The sequence below is a fragment of the Limulus polyphemus genome, unplaced genomic scaffold, assembly GCF_000517525.1.
Source record: "Limulus polyphemus unplaced genomic scaffold, Limulus_polyphemus-2.1.2 Scaffold3016, whole genome shotgun sequence".
Classification (NCBI taxonomy): Eukaryota; Metazoa; Arthropoda; class Merostomata; order Xiphosura; family Limulidae; genus Limulus; species Limulus polyphemus.
This window is the reverse complement of record NW_013668626.1, coordinates 15,275-36,498: the sequence shown is the minus strand read 5'-3', so window position 1 is coordinate 36,498 and position 21,224 is coordinate 15,275. Positions and strand designations below refer to the sequence as shown.

The 21,224-nt window shown below is 31.7% G+C and overlaps 1 protein-coding gene across 3 annotated transcripts in view; it reads right to left on the bottom strand.

Moving 5' to 3' along the window:
• LOC106468464 (mitogen-activated protein kinase kinase kinase kinase 4-like) overlaps positions 1 to 20,846 on the bottom strand; it is a 69,897-nt gene extending 49,051 nt beyond the window's left edge. For 2 of the 3 annotated variants that reach the window (XM_022396796.1, XM_022396798.1), the window contains exons 1-10: positions 20,794 to 20,846; positions 9,169 to 9,213; positions 7,414 to 7,494; positions 5,880 to 5,928; positions 4,815 to 4,876; positions 4,023 to 4,113; positions 3,643 to 3,715; positions 1,186 to 1,243; positions 714 to 768; positions 242 to 490 (exon numbers count right to left, since the gene is read on the bottom strand). In XM_022396796.1, coding sequence (XP_022252504.1) covers positions 242 to 490; positions 714 to 768; positions 1,186 to 1,243; positions 3,643 to 3,715; positions 4,023 to 4,113; positions 4,815 to 4,876; positions 5,880 to 5,928; positions 7,414 to 7,494; positions 9,169 to 9,213; positions 20,794 to 20,808 — 778 coding nt within the window. In that variant the 5' untranslated portion in view covers positions 20,809 to 20,846. Of the gene's footprint in view, positions 1 to 241; positions 491 to 713; positions 769 to 1,185; positions 1,267 to 3,642; positions 3,716 to 4,022; positions 4,114 to 4,814; positions 4,877 to 5,879; positions 5,929 to 7,413; positions 7,495 to 9,168; positions 9,214 to 20,793 lie in introns of those variants that run through there. The other variant, XM_022396799.1, reaches the window with a different exon arrangement.
• Between the last annotated feature and the right edge of the window lie 378 nt (positions 20,847 to 21,224).

The following is a 21,224-nucleotide window of genomic DNA, read 5'->3' as shown; positions in this document are numbered from 1 at the left end:
AACTATAGTAACATGAAACTTTATCCTTTCTATGTCACATCAGTTTCATTCTTATAAAGGTTAAGATCTACACATAAAACTAACAACTGTTTTATTAAAACACTGTGTTAGTCAAAACATGAATAAATTGGTGATCATTATTTTCTTACACCAGGAAAAAGTAGCAGAGTAATGTTATCTAGTAAGCAAGTTTCATGATATTAAATGATACTGAAGATACAGCCTTATATTTCCATCTTACCTTTCTTGTGCTTTTGGTACCTATCAATGTGGTCCTTTAGCTGGATACGCACTTGTCTCTCTGTTGGTTGGTCCCTGATAAAGGGATGCTTTAAGAGTTGGTCTGTGTATGGTCGCTGTTGGTAGTCCTTCACAAGTAATGTCTCAATAAAACTTTGAAATTTCTTTGACCACTTTTTGGACTTCAAGCGTGGAGGTGGATTACGTGGAATTAAAAATAACGCTCGCATTGGATGCATGTCACACAAGGCTAGAACAAGGAAACAATGTCTATCAATATGCATTGTACATTTCTGAAGATTTGGTATTTACATACACAAGCTACTCAGAACATAGGATAAACTATGTATTTTTTAAAATATATTTTACTTTAAATCCATATATGTTTTCAATAAAATCTTCACAATACAATTTGCATCAAAATTGATTTAAAGACTCAAAATATCACATAACTTTGTTTTTCTATTACTTACGTGGCTGAGATTCTGCCATTTCAAGAGCAGTGATTCCTAAAGACCAGAGGTCGCTCTAAAGTTAAGAAACACATTTCAATTTAATGATTAAAGACTGCAAGATAACTACATTTTTCATTTTCTCTCTTTTATTTTTGTTTATCATGAACCAGCTTAAAGATAATCATCTTCACTTCAAAAAACTGTATTCAACACTAGGAGAATGAACTACAGTTTTCACCACTCAAAAGAAAGTTAACTTTTGTACTCATGACAGGTCTAAAATTTAACATTTTACACACAAAAAAAAACAATGGAAAACAAAATGGCAAACATTTATTAGACATTATTAAGTATTTCAAGCATAATTTTTCAAATATTAAAAGTTAATTAGGAAGCACAAAATGGATGACATAAATTTTATTTATATTATTTAAAACTATACTATTTATTTGCACTATTTGTTACATTATTCTACTTAAATAAACCTCACTCGGTTGTCATATGTGGCATCAGGGTTTTCATCACAAGCTATAACCTCTGGTGCCATCCTACAAAAAAAAATATATATAACCTTGAAAATTATGTACATGGTGCATCAAAACTAGTCAGGTAATATACTGTACATTTTTGTAAGATGATTTTTAATTAACTTGTGTATTTTACTTAATTTGTGCTGAAAAATGCTGTTTATCTTAATATCATTTGTAGGTAGCACAAAGTATTTCATAAGTTGATTAAAAAGTTTTCTGTTTCTGAGAGTAAATGTGTATTTAGAAATTAGGAAAATTAAAAAAAGGGTTATTATTTTCATAAATCTATATAACATCTATATATTTGCTTTTAAAAAAAGATTACATGTAGTGATACAGATATTCTCATGAGACTTTTACAAATTTTCGATTACATTAAAATGAAACATCAAAGTTATTTTAGACAAAAGACTCATGATTTTTGAACTAAACATACTGCACACTTTGTTGTTTGAGTTACCAAGTGTCAAACAGCTATAGAATATAATGATTTAGATGAAGAATAACAAAAAAAACAACATCAGACTTTATAAAATCCAGCATTTAACTACATCAATAATATTTCCAATTTTCAAACTTAAAGTTTCACTTGTACTTAAATATGATGGGCTTAATAGGGCATTATTGAATTTCAAGTATTTGTTTAATTGCTGCAGTTTTCAATACTGTTTTTAAATTATGAGAAAATGGCAGCTACAAAAATTAGTTTGACTAGATCAGTCAAATTCTATCTCTGAAACTATTAGTCTGAGGTAATATGTATCAGCACAAAAATTGTAGTTCAGAACATTACCTCAGAAACAATGCTTTCTTCATGAGTTTTGCAGAATTTTTTATACTTTTTTTTTAATTGAAAATATTCCACTTTGATACAAAGTTATAAAATTATGAAAATTTATGAATATGGATGAACTTTACATCATGACGTCATGTCAGGTAACAAGTGGCCCCCAATATGCCTAAACAACTTATTTCAACAGATTTTCAATATTCTACACCTACTTCACAATAATAGGAAAAATCAAGACTTTTGACTCAGCCTGTTTAAAAGTTCCAAATACTAACACTTTTAATGGCATTATTTTTTCTACTTCTTTATCTTAAGTGCATTAAGCTGTATAATACAACTGGATACACAAAGAAGTAACATGCTGGAGAATGATAATGGGGTATTATATTTCAAATTAGCTGAATTTCTAGCAAAAGTCATTAAAATACAGAAGACCTCAGGCCAAAAAAGTAAGAACAAATATATTTTTTTAGAATAATATTCTTTTTAAGAAAATCAAAAGTATATAGTATTTAGAAAAAACTTGTATCTTTTTTTAAGAGGAATTTTGATTTTTCTTAGAGTACAATGCAAGTTTTTGCATTAGTATATTGATAAAATAAACATGGTCCTAAAGACTATGAAAAAACTAAAGATTTTTACTTTCATCAATCCTAACATAATTTTTAAGTTAAGTTTGTGGATAGACTTCCTATGTATCTATCATAACATAGTATGGTGATCATACTCATAGTACAAATAATGTAGAATGGTCATCATACTCAAAGTACAAATAGGTTCAACTTTCAACTAGTAGCTTTTTCATTTAAAATTTGATGTTAAATTTTGTCCTTTCATAGTTTCCCATTTTAACTTAAGATTTCAAAACTGCATACAGCTACAAAAGACTGGAACTGTGACTATTGGCACGACTTTCAATGACTTTTAGAGCATTAACGTTTATGTGTGTTTAATATCAAGTAAGTATGATGAATGCAAGTAAATCACAACATTATTCAGGCAGAGGCAATTTTTTATATAAACTTTAAGTTTTAAAATAAGTATAAAAATAATTATTATGGATTTTAGTTGCTTAAGCTATGATTTATCAATGTTAACAAGCTCGATATGATTTAATATGGAATAATATATTAGGACCAATGGTAACATCACTTACCCTAGGAATTTCAGATTTGCCTTGATAGTATCTACTATGATCATATTTTGAATCACAGAAATGACACACCTGGCTTTACAGGATCAAGTATGATTATATTATGCATTGCAAGAATGCTAGATCTGGCTTAACAGAATTTAACATGGTCATACTGTCCACTACAGAAATGCCAGATTTGGCTTTACAGGATCCAGTATGATCGTATTATGCATCACAGAAATATTAGATCTGGTTTGACAAGATACAATTACATTATAGGTCACCAGATATAACTTGACAGGATCCAATATGATCATATTTCACATCACAAAATCTGCCAGATCTGGTTTGACAAGATACAATAAGATCATAGTACGCATCAGAGGAATGTCAAATCTAGCAACTATTTAGCCTTGAAATACAATGAAGAAATACTTTAAACTAATATCTTTAATGAGGAACACTTTTAATTTATGCATTGAAAAAAATTACCAATATGGTGTCCCAATAAAAGTGTTTCTTCTCCCTATTGTTCTATCCAATTGGGCACTCACTCCAAAATCAACTGAAAGAAAATATAGGTATCTTTTAATATATTTCCAGCTGTTAAACAAAACATACTGAAACAATGTTCACTTGAAAGTTACTGTACTTGGAAAATATATCTTTTATGTGTGTCAAAAACACAATACAGTAATTTATTCTCATTCTACATGACATTTACAAACCCAAAATTAAATACACAGTAATACCTAAAATCTAAGTGTTTTCATATTACATTTTAGGAAAAATTCTAGAAGCCATAATATGTAATCTAATTCACTAATTCCACAAACTTCTTATCACAAACTACTCTATTCATAAACACTCACCTAGTTTTACTTCTGCATTATCTGTGAGAAGAACATTTTGACCTTTTATGTCTCTATGAATAATTTTGTTTGCATGAAGGTGACTTAAACCCTAAAACATAAAATAATATTTTGGTTAGTGTTGCATAATTATAAACTCTTCAGTTAATTCTACTAATTTTCACTGAACAGAAAATACATTTTAATAGTATATTATAACAAATACCTTTAATTTATATTAAAGTTTTATTCTTCTTCAAATGGGAGATGCTTTTTTTTAGTTTTAAAATGCATATTTTTTTGCATATATAACAAATACTGTTAAAGATGTTAATAGGATTAAATGATTATGATAAACTCAAAATATATAACTGAGAAACAGTGCACGTTTATAAAGAGCAATGACAAATACATCTATACTAAACAGTTACAACTGACAACCAAGATATCACAGGATATCACAATCAAGATATGATATTAAATCATAAGCTGAACAATAACACCTGTTAGTTTGATTTAAATGTTCTACTATAGAGAAACTCATGCTTAAAATCCTTATTCGTTTGGTTCAATTCAGTTTACCTGAGGAGGGTTAAATATACATATTTTAACTAGCGTTTCCTAGACTCACAGTATCAGTTATTAAACTACACAGAAAGTGCTATGTATGCAGATATTTAAAGCAATGCAACTTTTAATTGTTTTATTTACAACTATTTTGTTCATTTTCTAATATTCTCACAGTCTTTTCTATAAAAAAGAAGCCAATCATACTATTTACATTAATACCACTTAAATCATTATAGTACTTACCCGAAGAATCTCCCTACAGATATAAGCTATCCACTCTTCTTTGAGAGACTGCCCTTTAGTTGCTGAATAAAAAAAGGTCAACAATGAACAACTAAGCTGTTACAAAAATCTATCAATAAAACTGGCTGCTTAAGTATATTACAGTAAATATCATTCAATGTGATGATGAAGGTGTAAAGGAAAGCCACTTTTTGATCACAAGTATTACCTTTATGTTTTTAAGACATTTCTGAAAATATATTTAAAACAATCATTCAAAACCTTATTCTAAGGACCACCAGACCATGCCAGGCCAAAAAAAGTTGTAAACATAATTTAGAAAAGGTTCAAAGAGTCTTAAAGTATGGATATTTATGCATACATCACATTTTGTAAATGTACGAGTTATATAATTTATGTAGTGCCTATTGGTGTGTAAAATAAATTTTAATACTAGAAATAAATGTCATTGTCAGAGTAGTTCTATAATGAAGAGAGGCAAAGAAATGTTATTATTTTAACAGGAATTTTAAAAACAAATTGTTTTTTTCTTAGATTAAGTTTTTGGAGGATCTGTTCAAACATCTGTGTCCAATTTGTTTCATCACAATTAGTTTATACATTTTAAAAGTAAAAACCTCTGTGTTATATGTTTAGTCTTCTTACAGACTTTTGAAAAATTTCACTTGTACCAAACTGTTATATTTTATAACTGATTATAATGTTTTTGGTATTTTTTAATCCATGTTTATCCCTTTACATTTATCATTCTAATGATGATTGTAGTGGTGAAGTATCTAAGCTCAATTTTTTCACTCATTTTATGTTTTTCATTTTGACCCTAAATGATTCTTAACTCTATAGCTGTTTTTCATTCATCATTTTTTTTATCAACACTAATTACTTTAAATTTATCATTGTAATCATAAACTTAATGATAAAAGAACTAAACACATTTACCAAAATTCTTTTATGTTTCAATTTTGACCCAATTGGGTTCTTAATTGCATAACTTTTTCCAACTACATGGAGTACTCTAGAAACATTTAACTTTTATTTTAAATACAAAATCAAGCCCAATCTTACATTTAACAAGATCTGTAACAGAACCTGCTCCACAGTATTCCATCACCAACTATTGGAAAAAAAATAATTGAGTTAAAGAACATCTCTTGTAATAAAAACTACATAAAAATCATAATAATGATGAAGCTGCTCATTTTATTTTAATTTCACAGATTACGTGATGCATAAAATCTATGCATGTGATAGTAATAAGTGAAAAATATATAAAAAATACAAAAATGAAATTATAATTCTACAGGAAAAAACTGTATACATACTTATTCTAAATTTATTACACAATGACTTAATGAAAAGTGTTTTCAAACAGGTATATATTCATTAACTCTTGAAAACAATTACATGTATGTGTAATTAAAATTTCAATGTTTTACTCACATATGAAAACCAAGTTCCTCTTCACATCCTCTGTGGTTTCCTCCATTCAAATACTCAGACAGTAATTTCATTATTCACAATCTGAATTTCAATTTATAAGCCACAATTCAAATCCTTTAATTAATGTTCACATAGTTCTTCTGCAATATTTTCTTCAGCTAATAACTTCTGTTATATAATTCAGTCAATGCAAGGATGAAAAAACATGTCAAATTGTTTTTATTTTCTATTTTGTAAATCCTCTTAGGTTTTGGGGGCCTAATAACCTGAAACGTGTGTGTGTTTCTACACACCTCTGTAAGTGATATATACATGACAGTATTTTTTACTCACTTCTATAAGTGATATATATATATATATATCAGTGTTCCTACTCACCTCTGCAAATGAAATATAGGACATTTTACCTAGAACATTCCAGGTAAAAAAAATGGTTGATGGAAGCATTGAAAATAAAATATATTTTACTAAGGCTTTTGAAATGGCTAGGACCAACAATTTTTTTTAGTATTAGAAATAACCCTTCTCCTCAACAGATAATCACAAATATAACTAGGTACTGGGAGATTTTTCTTTCATTTTTTCATTAGTTCTTGAGTAAATTAAAATTAGTATGTTTATTTGTAAACTGTTGAAAAATTAACATCTAAGAAGATGGCAAAATGGAACAGTAGTGTTAGTCTCGATTACTTTTAAGCAAAAATACCTAAATTCACTGTGCATGTGCATATTCAACAAAAAAAACATGCTTTGTAACACGTAATAAACATTATCCACTCCGTTTACATCAATGGGTAGTATATTAGTATTTATTATGCATTATTATGTTGATGGCGATAATCATCATTCAGTCATATAAGAACCACCATAAATATTATGTTATTATATAATTAATATAAAGTCACTGGACACTAACATTACATTTTACTATATGTCAATAACTCTTTAAAATAATTATAGGACAAAAATAAATTCTATATATTACAGGACCAGTAGCAGCATTGATATATATAGATTTTAACCTACTTGAATTACAAAAAAGCAGCTGGTATTTTAGGCTTTGAGAAATTATCATCATTATAGACACATTTAAGACAATAATCTAATATAGGAGTGTTAAAACATGCATAAAACAAAAGTACAACATGTATCAACTAACCCACAGTTTATCATCTTTTCCAGGTGGACTTTTCTGAATAAAAGCACCATAATATGTTGCTATGTTTCTGTGATGAGAGTACTGAAATACAAGAAAAATCAGCCTTCAATTATATCTCAAGTTTTCTAAAATTATATAAATAGGAAGGAAGTTAATGCTGTTTCAATCATATTTTTTCCAGATATGTATAAGTAATGAGGGATATTGAATAATAATATTATAGAAGTTCCTATACAGACCCAAGATTAGCAACAGCATACAATAAAAATATAAAAAACTTCATTGTAAAAAATTTTATTATTTCTAAATTTTTTTGTTCCAATACTGTTTTATTCATAAAATACATTTTATGTAGCACATTAATTAAGATTAAAAACGTCTAGGCTTTTGTTTCTTGGTGATTCATACAGCAAAAGTTCTGAGTTCTAGTCCTGCTTTAGTGTCACTTCTTACTTTCTGCAGTGTTAACAGTTGATGTCATTACAAAAGGACATAACAATAATGTTTTTAAAGATATGAAGAAAGTAGAATGTAAAATACACAGAATAACTGGACAAGCAGACCTTTAGAGATTGTATTTTCTACATTGTTTTCAGCAATTCTGAGTTATAGAAACAGTGTTTCTTGATATCTCTATTCTTAATAAACTACAGTTCTGTTTAGTCAGACACAAAAAAGTTCATTTTCCTGGCTCAGGTTCAAGAATCACTACAGTCCAGAGTAAACTATACTATTTATAGGCACTTTCTAACATCATCTCTCTCTTTGCTACAGTATACACATTGAATGACCACTTAAGCTGATACAGGAGATATGCATGGTTAGCTCTGGGTATGCTTCCCTCTCTTGTCATTAATATTTTGCTTCTTTTCATTCTAGCAGTTAGACTCTTCTTCTTGGAAAGAGAGGGCAAACACACTTAACAAGCCATGCTTTCTTACAGTTGATAATTTATCACCCAGACAGATTGTGCAATTTAACTGCTGGAGCATACTGCCTCTTGTTTATTTATGCTTTTTCTGAGCATCTCTAGAAAAATAGTTAAAGTAAGGGCTGTGAATTAGGTATGTCAAGAGAAATTACAGGTATACAGTTAAAGTCACAATTAAATCAGGAAAACTGGTAGATAATATGATGAGAAAATGAAGGTTTATAAAAAAAAAACATACTAAGTTAATGCCAAAACAATCCAGACAATATACAGACATAATAAACTATATGCAGAACTTAAGTGAAATTATTAGAAATACAAGATGATAGTTATAGTCACAATTAAACCAGTACAGTTTATGAAATATGTTACAAATAATACATGTACACAGTTAATATCACAACCAAATCACAAAAGTATACAGAAAATTAATACCTTCATGATAGAATAAAATTTTTTTTGCTGCATAAGTATAATTTTAAAAATAAAAATGTTTCAGAAAATAAACTATTGTGGAAATACTGGTTTTATGTAATGGCAAACATTCTGAAATATGTTTCTCTCAAGTAATGCTGACATTTAGTTCCTCCCTAATTGCATACAGCATATGTAGAATGTGTGTTGTATACCATGGGTACTGTTTTCTTTATAGTTTCATGTAATTACTTTTACCTTATTTATGGGATGCATTAAGCTGTGTGTCTAAAAAGTACTGTTTTTTCTTAACTTAATCATTTTTCTACATAACTTACATGACATTGTGTGGTGTATATTTATCAACTATACCACTACTCTCAGTTCATCTAATTAGATTACTTTCTTACTTTTTTGAGAACATTTATTTCAAGCTTAATTTCCTCCTCTTCATCCTGAAAACAAAACAGAAATTATTCAACATCTAAATTTAACTAAAATGATAAGTATAATTTTATGTTATGAAACTTTAGAGAAAAGTTTAAGGTTATGAAGAGAAAAAAATATCTTCAAATAGAGTTCATAACAATATCTAAGATCACCACTATGGTGTATTACCTGATATTTAAATACTTCAAACATTGGAAGGTTAATCCAAAATGAAATATATCTACTCTTTCATTTTATCAATAACTATAACAGACAACAGACTTAAAGATTGCAAATGCATAATTAACTTTTAATTAAGCTAACTACCATCTCAACTAACAACTGAGCTTAACTGATAAAAATATATCTACAATATAAATATTACTCATATCGAATGATTACCTACTTTAATTCCAATGAACACAAATGATAAAATGTTTCTACTCCCTTTATATGTGATTTTTTTACCAAACACAGATGTTATGCAAGAGAAACAAATGAGACCAAAACATCAGATCTTTCCTAATTACCTTAACATTGTTGTAGCAACAAGTATGTAATCTCAATAATTATCAAGTCATGTGCTTTAGCATTAACTGAAAGAACCCAAAATAACCCACGATACTCATTATGTGTGCATTTTATCACATTCAGCAGTTGGGAGTTCATGGATATTTAATATCTGCACATTTATTTAAAACTTTATCAGCTTTATATTTTAAGCATGGATGGCTTAGAGTCACTTAACCTAACACATTAATTTTGTGTGCTATTTTATGGAAAAATCAAGCCTTTGAAGTTAGAAAATCAATAGGGATATATTACTGGTATCAATCTATCAGCAGTAAACATACAAATATTCAAATTATCAAAACTGCCTTTAGTTGATCACATTTTAAAACAAAGATACACTATTTCAAAAATAGGTATAATGCCTGGGTAAACAATAAGCCTTTTTAGTTTATTTATTCAAGGTTTTGATAATTAATCAAAAACAACTATACATAGTTGTTTTAAAAAACTCATTCATATATAATTAATTTCTATGGAGGTTGTATGTGACAAAAAATATTGTAATTGTAAAAAATAACAAAATCAAATAAATAATAACAACATTTAAACTTGCAACTACACAGAGAATATAATATATAGTATACAACATTACTTCTTATTGTAATGATGTCACTTAAACATATCTTTAAAACAAGTTTCACATACTGAATAACAACAGACTATTCATTACTTATCTTGGGAGAAATATTTCAACAGCAGAGATATACTTCTAGTGACTAAATAGATTTCTACACCTTCAGCACGCTTAAGAGGAATGGCTCAGAGTTAAGAAAAATAATGATCATTTGACAAATTACCAGGGTTGCCAACTTTTAGGGATCTTCAAAGAGAGAGACTTTTGAAAAAGTAAAATGTTAGCACATGGTAAAGTGATGAATGTAGTTGCCTTCTAGGGAGTCTGAGGGCATGGTCCCCAAGAACATTTTTTATTCAATGAAGCAAAATGGTGCAATCTTGTGCGTTTCCTGGAGCAATGTGATACTGAATTTGAACTGGATCCAGCTGGTCAACCAAACACAATGCATTATAGAAAGCCACTAATTTCAACAAAACATATGAACATCAGAATAGGCTCAAATGTATGCGTCACACTCAATGTGGGAGTACTGGTACCTCTGCATTACAGAAAATGTTTTGAGATGGTCCCACACAGTTTCATGTTCTTTGTAAGTCACTGACTGTGACATGATTAAGTCTCATGTATTAAAGAAATACTGCTTCTTAGGAGAACAGGTCTTCGAAAATTTCAAGTGATTTATCAGCTTATGAAAAGTTACAGGCCAACTATAATGATTAAACAATTTATAAACTTGTTTTATGTCACCAATACATTTTCATTACTGCTTACTGATGAATAAATATTCATGAAAAACCAGATGGACAACACATCAAAAACTTGAACAACCCTAAATCTTAAAAAGTTCCTCAATAATTATCAAACTGAAATATTAACATCTGGTAATATCAACACCTCAGCCTTAACAGATTTAAGAGCAGGAAATGTTTCTCACAATAGTGTTCCAAATTAACAATCATACAGAGCCGTCATGAAATAAGCCTTTCCGTATGGTAGTCTTATCTATTTAACTGTAAAATTACACTTTTGTATGCAATTTTTTTAGATGTGCAATAGGCTCAAACATTAGTGTATAACTAACTTTATTACAAGTGATTATTTGATATCGTTTACACCAAAGTTGCCCCCCAGTGGCACAGCGGTATGTCTGCGGACTTACAACGCTAGAAACCGGGTTTCGATACCCGTGGTGGGCAGAGCACAGATAGCCATTGTGTAGCTTTGTGCATAATTAAAAAACAAACAAACAAACAATACACCAAAGTTTGAAATTATTTAGGGGTAGTCACACTTATTACTAATAATTTTAGTTTTTAATTTAAAACATTCAAAAATTATAAGTAGAACTGTCTTCAAAGCACCCAAAAACTGGATAGTTGAGGCTGGTTGATATTAACATATGTGAATATTTCACTTTGGTAACTGTTAAAGCTGAACTTGGTTGATATCAGAAGGTGTTAATATTTCAGTTTGATAACTATTATGGCAGAATTTGGTTGATGTTAGCAAGTGTTAATATTTCAGTTTTATAACTAATAAGGCTGAATTTGGTTCATATTAGCAGATGTTAATATTTCAGTTTGATGATTGTTAAGACTGAGGTTGGTTGATATTAGCAGATGTTAATATTTCAGTTTGATAATTGTTAAGGCTGAGGTTGGTTGATATTACCAGATGTTAATATTTCAGTTTGATAACTGTTACAGGATATTTCTTATGTTTTGTTTATGAAGGTTTAAGTTACTTATGAATAATATACAGTTGACCCCCCATTAACGTCCTAGTTACATTCTTGAGAACTGCGATGTTGCTGGAAACAACATGATTGGGCACCCAATTCCCCTTTGGTATAAAGTTGGAGTTGTGTTCCAGCAGTATAATTTAACATTCTACATAAGACAAAAAGCAAAGTATAAAACAATAATAAAAATTAATAAAGAATACGTACCATTGTACAATATTGAAAAACAAGTTGAGCTGGCAATAGTTTATTGCGGAAAAGGTGGAACTGGATCATCTACTTCCTTTTCCTTCTTCTTAAAAGATTGAGTTAGTTGTGACTGTCTTGCCTGCTTCTTTATAAAATTCCTGATAGCCTGATAGAGCTGCCTCAACTTGCCTCCTCAAGGTACTGCTCCATTCACGGCCAGGGTCGTTCTCGGTGAAGATTGCAAGACCTTCAGTAATTTTGCAAAAAGCCTCTGACATGCTCTTGCATGTCAACTCAACAACTCGTTTTACTTCCTCTGTTTGCTAATCTTTTGTTGCATCTTCCTTAAATAGTTGCCGATCTAATTATTTTAAGTCTTCATTGTACAGACCTTCCCCATGCGATTGAAGCAACTCCTCCACGGTTCCATCTTCCACTCAATCCAGTCCTACATTGTGGGCAAGGTTGACAATTCCTCCACGGACTATTGGTATTTCTTCTTCAAAACTCTGGAAGTCATAAATGCATTCTGGCCATATCTTCCTCCAAACTCTGTTCATACATTTAGCATGGTCGATGTTGTCAATTTCCTAAATGATATTATACGAACGCCAGAAGTCCCTGATTATAAGGTTCTCATTGGTAGATGTCTCATTAAATAGCTGACGAAAGGTACCACGTAGATAATACGCTTTAAACGTTCGGAGAAAAAACACAGTCTGGATCGTATTGCAAGTCTCCAAGTTGTCCAAATGAGACGGGTGACCAGGAGCATTATGTAGGAGAAGTAAGGCCTTTTTTCAATGCAGTATTTCTTCACTGCTGGGCAAAAGCAGGAGACGAACCAATCTTGAAAAACATCAATTATCACCCAAACTTTGCAATTAGAACGCCAAATAACCGGTAGATGTGGCTTAGAGAATCCTTTCGTAGCCGCGGCATTTCTGAATGGTACACTAGCATTGATTTCAATTTAAAGTCTCCTGCCGCATTACCACCAAGTAAGCCAATCTTTTGCGGATTTAAATCTTGGAGCAGTCTTCTCCTCACAAGAAATAAACGTACAGGACGGCACCCATTTCCAAAATAGCCCAGTTTCATCTGTGTTGAAAACCAATTCTGGGGATATCCGCCACTTTCTATGATCTCCTTCAACTTGTCTCGAAATTCCAACGCAGCTAGGTGATCGACATTAGCGGCCTCTCCTGCTAATTTGATGTTTTGTAGATCATTTCTTCGTCAAAAATGGTCAAATCAATCCTTACTTGCAGCAAAGTTCCCTGTTGTTGAGCTTTTACCTTCCTGTCATGTAATTCCTTCTACAAAGTTTTTGCTTTCTGAATTATAAGAGCCTGACTCAATGGCAGACGATTCTGATTTTGGTCGATAACCACACTGTTACTGATCTTTACATTTTTCTACGATGCAATTTCTCATATAGCTTAATTCACTTGAAGCTAATTGCCTATTGGCATGAGCTGACATCTTTATCTTCTCTGCATTCTTGAAAATTGTTTTTACAGTTGTTGCAGGAACCCCCGAGTCCCGTGCAACATAAATAGCACGTAGCCCTTCCTCTGAACGTTTCACAATTTCGTGCTTTTTATTTAATGTTATTACATTTAGAGTCACTTTTTTGTTCTTATTACCTGCAGGACTACTTGCTTGTCGTTTCGGTGTCATAATTCAAGCAATGTAGGGTAATTATAACAAAATATGTGTGGGTGCTGCAAATGAAAAAAGCCAACTCCAAAATGTAAATAATATTACAGTGCAGCCAACCCTGCGTCGCCAGTAAAGCAAACCCACGAAAGGAATTTACGGAAATAATTTTCAATGCCTTTTGTTTTTAAATTCTATCTTTTTAATCTTTAATTTTATTTAATATTTTTTCAAAGATGCAAAAACAAAACGACGTAATTGGGGACGACGTTAATGAGGAGTTGACTGTACTATATTTTTAACGTAGACGTCTGTATTGTTGTTTTGCCAGAGGAATGTTGATGCGATGTGGTGAGTGTGGCTTAAGGTCTGGAATCTTCTTGAAAGTTTAGAAAATGACTTGAAAGTATAAAAACAGAGTTAAGTGATGATTGTTTAGACAGGTTGATTGATTACTTAACCAATTAGTTAGTTAGATGAGCATTGAATTTTCAATGAAGTAATAAGATACAAGTACCCCGTGTACTAGAGAAGTTTACAGGTAAGTAACTGTTTAGTGTTTGTGAAGTTAGGCTTATCCTTACAAGTTTAGTGTTACCAACACTCAACCACAGAGTGTGAAAGCCATGCATCTGGGCCTGCTGAAATGCATTTGTAAAAAGATCTCAAATTTGGGTCAAATTAGCAACTTTCTATCATTCATTGTGGTTCTTTGACCGGCTGAATTGAATCTAAGTCAAATTCAGCATCACAATTACCAAGGAAACGCAGCAGCTTACATCATTTTGCTTCATTGAATAAAACATTTTATAGAGGAGCAAGCTCCTAGAAAGCCACTGCCTTCAGCACTCATAGCATTTTTCCATGAGCTAAAGCTTTACTTTTCAAGTCTCACTCAGATTCCTAAAAGTTGGCAGCTTGCAAGTGTACTTGTAGAATGTGGTCAGAGAAATAAAACGCTTTCGTTATCATCAAGTGAGCCAGACTGTGCGGTTTTTTAGATGACATTGCGCACTGATAATAATTTTTAACAAATCCGTCATATAGGGGCACGTGCAAAACCAGTTTGTTTATTTATTATACTTGATGTCTTCCGTTTATATTATAATAGTTATGAAGCGAATAAGAAAAAGTGTATTTCTTATTGTTTTAAAAATAGTTCAGATTAGAGGTAAGTATTCAGCTATCCAAATATCACTTTTCCCAATATATATTTTTTTTGTATAAATTTTTACGTCTAAAGTGAGTGAACAAGCCCCCCCCCCCCACTTCATTGCGCGTATATATACGGGTTTACAGTAAGAAGAATAAAATGTTGCCATCACACCTTTTGTGCCGCACATCCTCTGACGATCAACCCGTTTACCCAATATCAGTCGACTGTGCATGCAAAACGCATATTCTCGATCAAAATGCTATGTTTATCAGTCATAGAAAATATATTACTGTATATATAAAACCTTCTGTCAGCGAAGTGTGGTCTGAAAATAGGTTGGTTGTGTACATCTGGGTCCATCTCCACTGTAAGGTGGAAGGCGTTTAAGTATAAAATAATATCATTAATTATAACATTTTCACAGTGACCAACAAACAGGGATGTTTCACATTATTCGTTAATCTTAACAGATATGTTTGATTGTGTCTTGTCCTTTGCAAAAATATTATCATATAACTGGAATATATATACATTTATGTTTAAGATATATCAAAAACGGGGAGGGGCAGGTACATATACTGTCTTTCCTCACTGCCAATGGTGAAGGGGGACTGACTACCCGTTCCACCTAGGATCGGCGCCTAGATTCGTGTGGCATTACGTCTTAATAAGCCTGTTAATAGTCAATCGACCGCACACGTTTTGTACTGCACCGACATGTTCGTTTACTCACTAACAAAGAAGCTCATCAAATTTGTTAAAAATTATCATCAGCCTTATTGTGATGTAATGCCACACAAACAACTGACCTACATATCACATAAACAGTTACTTACCTGCAAAACCTTTCTTGTACACAGTACTTCTTGTACTTTATTACTTCAATGAAAACGCAAGCTAAAAATTTACAAAGCTAATCTAACTGGCTAAATAATCAATCAACCTATCTCAACAACCAAGATATAAGATGGTAAGACTGATATAAACAACAAGACTCCACTTGGTTTTATTTTCACCTAATAATACATTATTAATATATACAACAATACATTATTAATTAGAACAGCCCTGAACCCAGGACTGTTTTACAAATTCAGGAGGGAAGAGTGTTTAATGGCACTTGTTTGTTTGTTGAATTTTGCACAAAGCTACCCAAAGGCTACACTAGCCATTCCTAATTTTGAAATAACAGATTAGAGGGAAGGCAGCTAGTCTACACCACTAACTACCTACTATTGAACTATTCTAATTGAGTAGTGGGATTTAATAGTCAGTCTTATAATGCACTTTCGAACCTATCTTGCAGACTGCGACTTTTTTTTTTGGCAGTAATGGGGCGTGAACCAAGGAACTTTGGATCCACAGTCCGGCACGTGCTCAGTGTTAATCATGCTTAGCACTTCTGTGATCAAAGATGAAGAATAGTTTGAAATTTGACTATTCCTTTTTAAATTTAAATCTTTTTTTTTTTTGTCATTTTTCCTCTCTAAGGGAAGACTTCTTAATATGAGTATATGTTTTGCAGCTTGTAACAGTATTTGGAGAATAATACTAATAACAAGTGAAATAAGTTTAAGTTTTTAGGTTATGGGAGGGAATGTAAGTCTTTTAGTGCAATTTAGCCATTAGACTGACGGTATGTAATTTCGCTGGACTATAAACGTCAAAAAACTGTCTATTAATTGCAGTGTTACAGTTTACATAGAGTAACCTGACTTCCCGGTTTTGCCGGGACAGTTCCGGCTTTTGGTCCGTTGTTCTTGTGTCCTGATAGATCTCCTTCCGGGGAAACTAAATATTCCGGTTTTCATTTTTGCTAGTAATCTGTACTTTCTTTATACCGCTCGGAATAACTCTGCATAGCATTTGCTGCTTCTTATGAAGTTGGCTGTAAGTCTGGCTCCAGCAAATGACATAATGTCCCTATTGCATACGTCACTAACAACGTGAAACTATTTTACCCAAACAACTACGCAAACATTATAGAACTTGGCGTTAAACACAAACGTTAATTCTTACGACGTAAGATATAATATAGTTTTTAACAACTACGGATTTCCAGCCAGTGATAAATGTCACTTCTTTTTAACTATGAAGAGATTAGTTACATCGAACAAACTACACTTGACGTAATGAAATTACCCATATGAGAGGCAATAAAGTAGCAATAACCAGGTTTCCTAGGAAACGTTAACCTCAGCAGACTCTCAGTGTGTTTAGTACACGCACTGCAACAAGTAAAAATGCACGTCAGTCAAAAAGTTGGTCATTTTCGTTACACACCCCAATCGTTTGTAAACATAATCACCCTAATAGATGCATCAATGTACTGTAGGAGGATATATTTATACCAAACAGACATTTATTGAAAAAATATCTGAGTGTTTCGTGATTGCAATAACTATAGAAGAAAAAACCCTGAAACAAAAACTCACATTCGTTTGTAACACCAGACAAACATTTGTTAGAAGAACAAAAACTGACGAAGCATTGACTATACACACATGTTGCACTCTTAAGAAATGTTTAGCTGGCCATAACTCGGTTTCTTAAGTTAATCTGATAATTATCAGCCAGTATAATTTTAATAATATGTAGCAATGAAAAAAAAGTGGATGAGACTACATATAAAACTTAAATACCATCATTTCTGAGATCATATATAAATTCGAAACTTACAATTAACAAATACAGGTTTCATTATTACATGAAAAAACATTTATTTGTATTGAAATGTTTACAATGTACATGATATCCAAACCAAGTGACACGCATAGAAATGACAGTATTTGTTTTTCTTATCGATTTATGATTAGCAAAGAAAATATTTAAGAACTAGATAGTTGAATATAATTGAGGTTATAATTTAAACCTTACACCAGGTGTTTGCACCCAAAAACTGTTTTGTTTTCGCATATTATGGCTAGAAAGTAATCTTATGAGTATGACGTAATTCGACTTATATTACTACTCGTGAATTAGTACAGCTGTCGAATCCACACCGCGCAATAACTTTAACTTCACAGTCGGTATAATGTATGTAGTTCACTTCACGTAAAGTACGCGAGTTTAGCCTCTTGCATCTCACATTCCTACCATCAACTGGTGCTGATCCTTGATGTTGGCTTTCTTCGGTTGAATTTTATAAAACAATTATTTGAAGCGAAATTAAAAGCTACTAAACAATGTAGAGCCATTTCATGAAATGGACAATATAACATGCCATGCGACTTTTCTTTTTTTTTCCGAACTGACAAAATATGAAACGCTAACAAAAAGTTTACTTAACATATTTATTGTCTCAAGTATTATCGTTAATTTTACAAATCTGTGGTATCAGGTGGTTTTCCAAGGAACTTGTCGCATCTACAATGCGAGTCATTTCACAATGTGGAGACGACACTGTTTCTACATGCAACTACTGTGTTTTCAATTTGTTAGAAACAATAGCGCCATCTAAGGAATATTTTACACTATATCAAGTTATACGTTAGCAGATGTTTTCTTAAACGGGTATATGTTATCTATATACTTTTGCGCGGTGATTAAAAGATCATAAATGTGATAAAAATGAAGTGGTCATGAAACACTAACACTCAACCATTGTGGTGAATACAAGGGATATCCAAATCATATTTGTCTTCAGAAGAATAGCAGTCTCACGGAATCTACAATCACATCCGATAATATACTAATATCCATACTTCCTCGATCGATCATGCTGTGAAAAACATAGTATTATGAGGTGTGCAAATCTTTAGAACATTGGTGAATTACAGACAGATGGAGGTTTCAGATAAACGGGTAGATGATTACTTTAAAGCAAATAAACCCATAGAAATAATGCCTGATCTCTGGTATGAAAGAGTTGGCAAAGATCGTTATCACCATATGTCATTCGTTCTACCTCCAGCTAGCCTCTTATTGTCGGACTTACCAATCTGTTTGTTATGATATAACCCAGCCAGCCTCTTATTGTCGGACTTACCAATCGGTTTGTTATGATATAAACCCAGCCAGCCTCTTATTGTTAGAGTTACCAATCAGTTTGTTGTGATATAACCCAGCTATCCTCTTATTGTTGGACTTAGCAATCAGTTTGTTGTGATATAACCCAGCCAGCCTCTTATTGTTGGACTTAGCAATCAGTTTGTCGTGATATAACCAAGCCAGCCTCTTATTGTTGGACTTACCAATCAGTTTGTTGTGATATAACAAAGTGATAACACATTCACAAATGCATTAATAATAATTAATAAACTGTTAGAGAAAATTTACAAAATTAACTAAGGTTAAGAATAAAAAATCCGATTTACTTTACTTTTATATAGTACCACTTGTTTCTGGAATATGGAAGCAATAGATTTAATTTAGTAAAGTTTACTTGGGGTTGTTTATCATAAACACTGTACATAGAGTATCTTCCTAAAAATTGGTATTTTGTATGTGGCATGTTGTCTCTTTTGTAAAATGGTTATAACATAATGAGACTAAATTCATTCGTGGTATTCCTGAATATTCAAACTTTCAAAAGAGAAAACAAAAATCAACAGAACTTTGGCGAACAAATTAAATAGTCTTTTTTTTCTTTTTACAACTTAATATCTCAGAAGTGTAAAAGATGGGGGCTGAAAATACAAACTAGAATAAAGAAAGCATTTGAATAGTGACTTTACTTGTCACAGTCAGCAATTTCTGCTACTGGGCAAAAGACAAAAACAAGGTAGGGTGTTGAATTCTTTACAGCTTAATGTTGAACCGTCACTAAACAAGAAACTTCGGACTGAAAGGCTTTGTCCTCTGAAACAAAGCCTTTCCAGACAATCACAAACTGGCAAACTGTCTGGGTTGACATCTACCTTAGAGGTGATAAACCCTAGGGTCATGCTTGAAATAGATAAAAGCCAAGAATACAGGGCCTAACAGGATCCTAAAACAAAGTATTACATAAATAACTGAATTTTGAAAAATAATAAAATTAAAGTCAAATCGATATTATAAACAGGTACAGTTAACGGGATAAGAATACCATAATTATATATCGAAAATTATTAAGAGGAGGGACTAGAATAAAAAATAATTAAAATGCAAATATTTCCATTGAAAAGCTACGCTTTGTTAAATTTACAGAGTGTTTGTAAAGTTTTAATGTAATAAATTAATTAAAATAAGTGTAAATACAGAGCCGAGTGCGCCCAACTGTGGGCTACACATTTTGGGACATTGGGTGTGTTATAAAAGTAACGTTCAAATCCCACTATTCGATTAGAATAGCCCGTGAGTTGGCATTGGGTGGTGTTAACTAGCTGCCTTCCCTCTATTTTATCACCTAAAAATTAGGGACGGCAGGCACAGATAGCTCTCAAGTAGCTTTGCGAAAAATTCAGTAAACAAACAAAATCAGTCCATATTTGGTGAGTTGCCATCAGGAAGGCTAACTTGTTTATTGTTTCGAAATTAATGCGTCAGTTTTGCCTGGTGAGTTTATCTGGTAAAGTTTAGGCTCCAAACATACATCAAGGTTATTTCACACGTGCATAGTTTGAGCACTTTATATTGGAACTTGCAGTGCTTCAGCGAAAGTTTTGAAATATTGGCTAACTACAAATTTTATTTACAGTGGTATTTTAATTAGTTTTCTTTGCAGTGCTATTTTATTTAATAATATTTGTAGTATTATTTTAGTAAATTTTATGGACTGAACTTACCTCTGTAACATCCATTATTTTGATTGCTGCTAATTGTCCTGTCTTGGTGTGGCGACCCTATAAATAAAACAATAATAATAATTAACCACAACAACACAGTCTATAAAATCAATAATTGCGCATTAAAGTAGTCCATTATAATTTTATTCAGGGATTTAAGGATAATGTCTTTAATTTGTCTAAATCTGTAATTATTTGAGTATTTTATATTTTTGGCTGATAAATGGCTTTCAACTTAAAATATTGATGGTTATTTGTCATGTAATAAATTATCAGATTATTTTATCTATCACTAGCTGAGATATCAGTTCGACGCATGGGGAAGACATGGGTGCCCCCATGGGGTGAAGGTCCGAACGCCAACCCCACATATGTCACTCCCCAGGGGGCACTAAGCTTACATAACAGTTTGATGAAAATCGGTCCAGCGG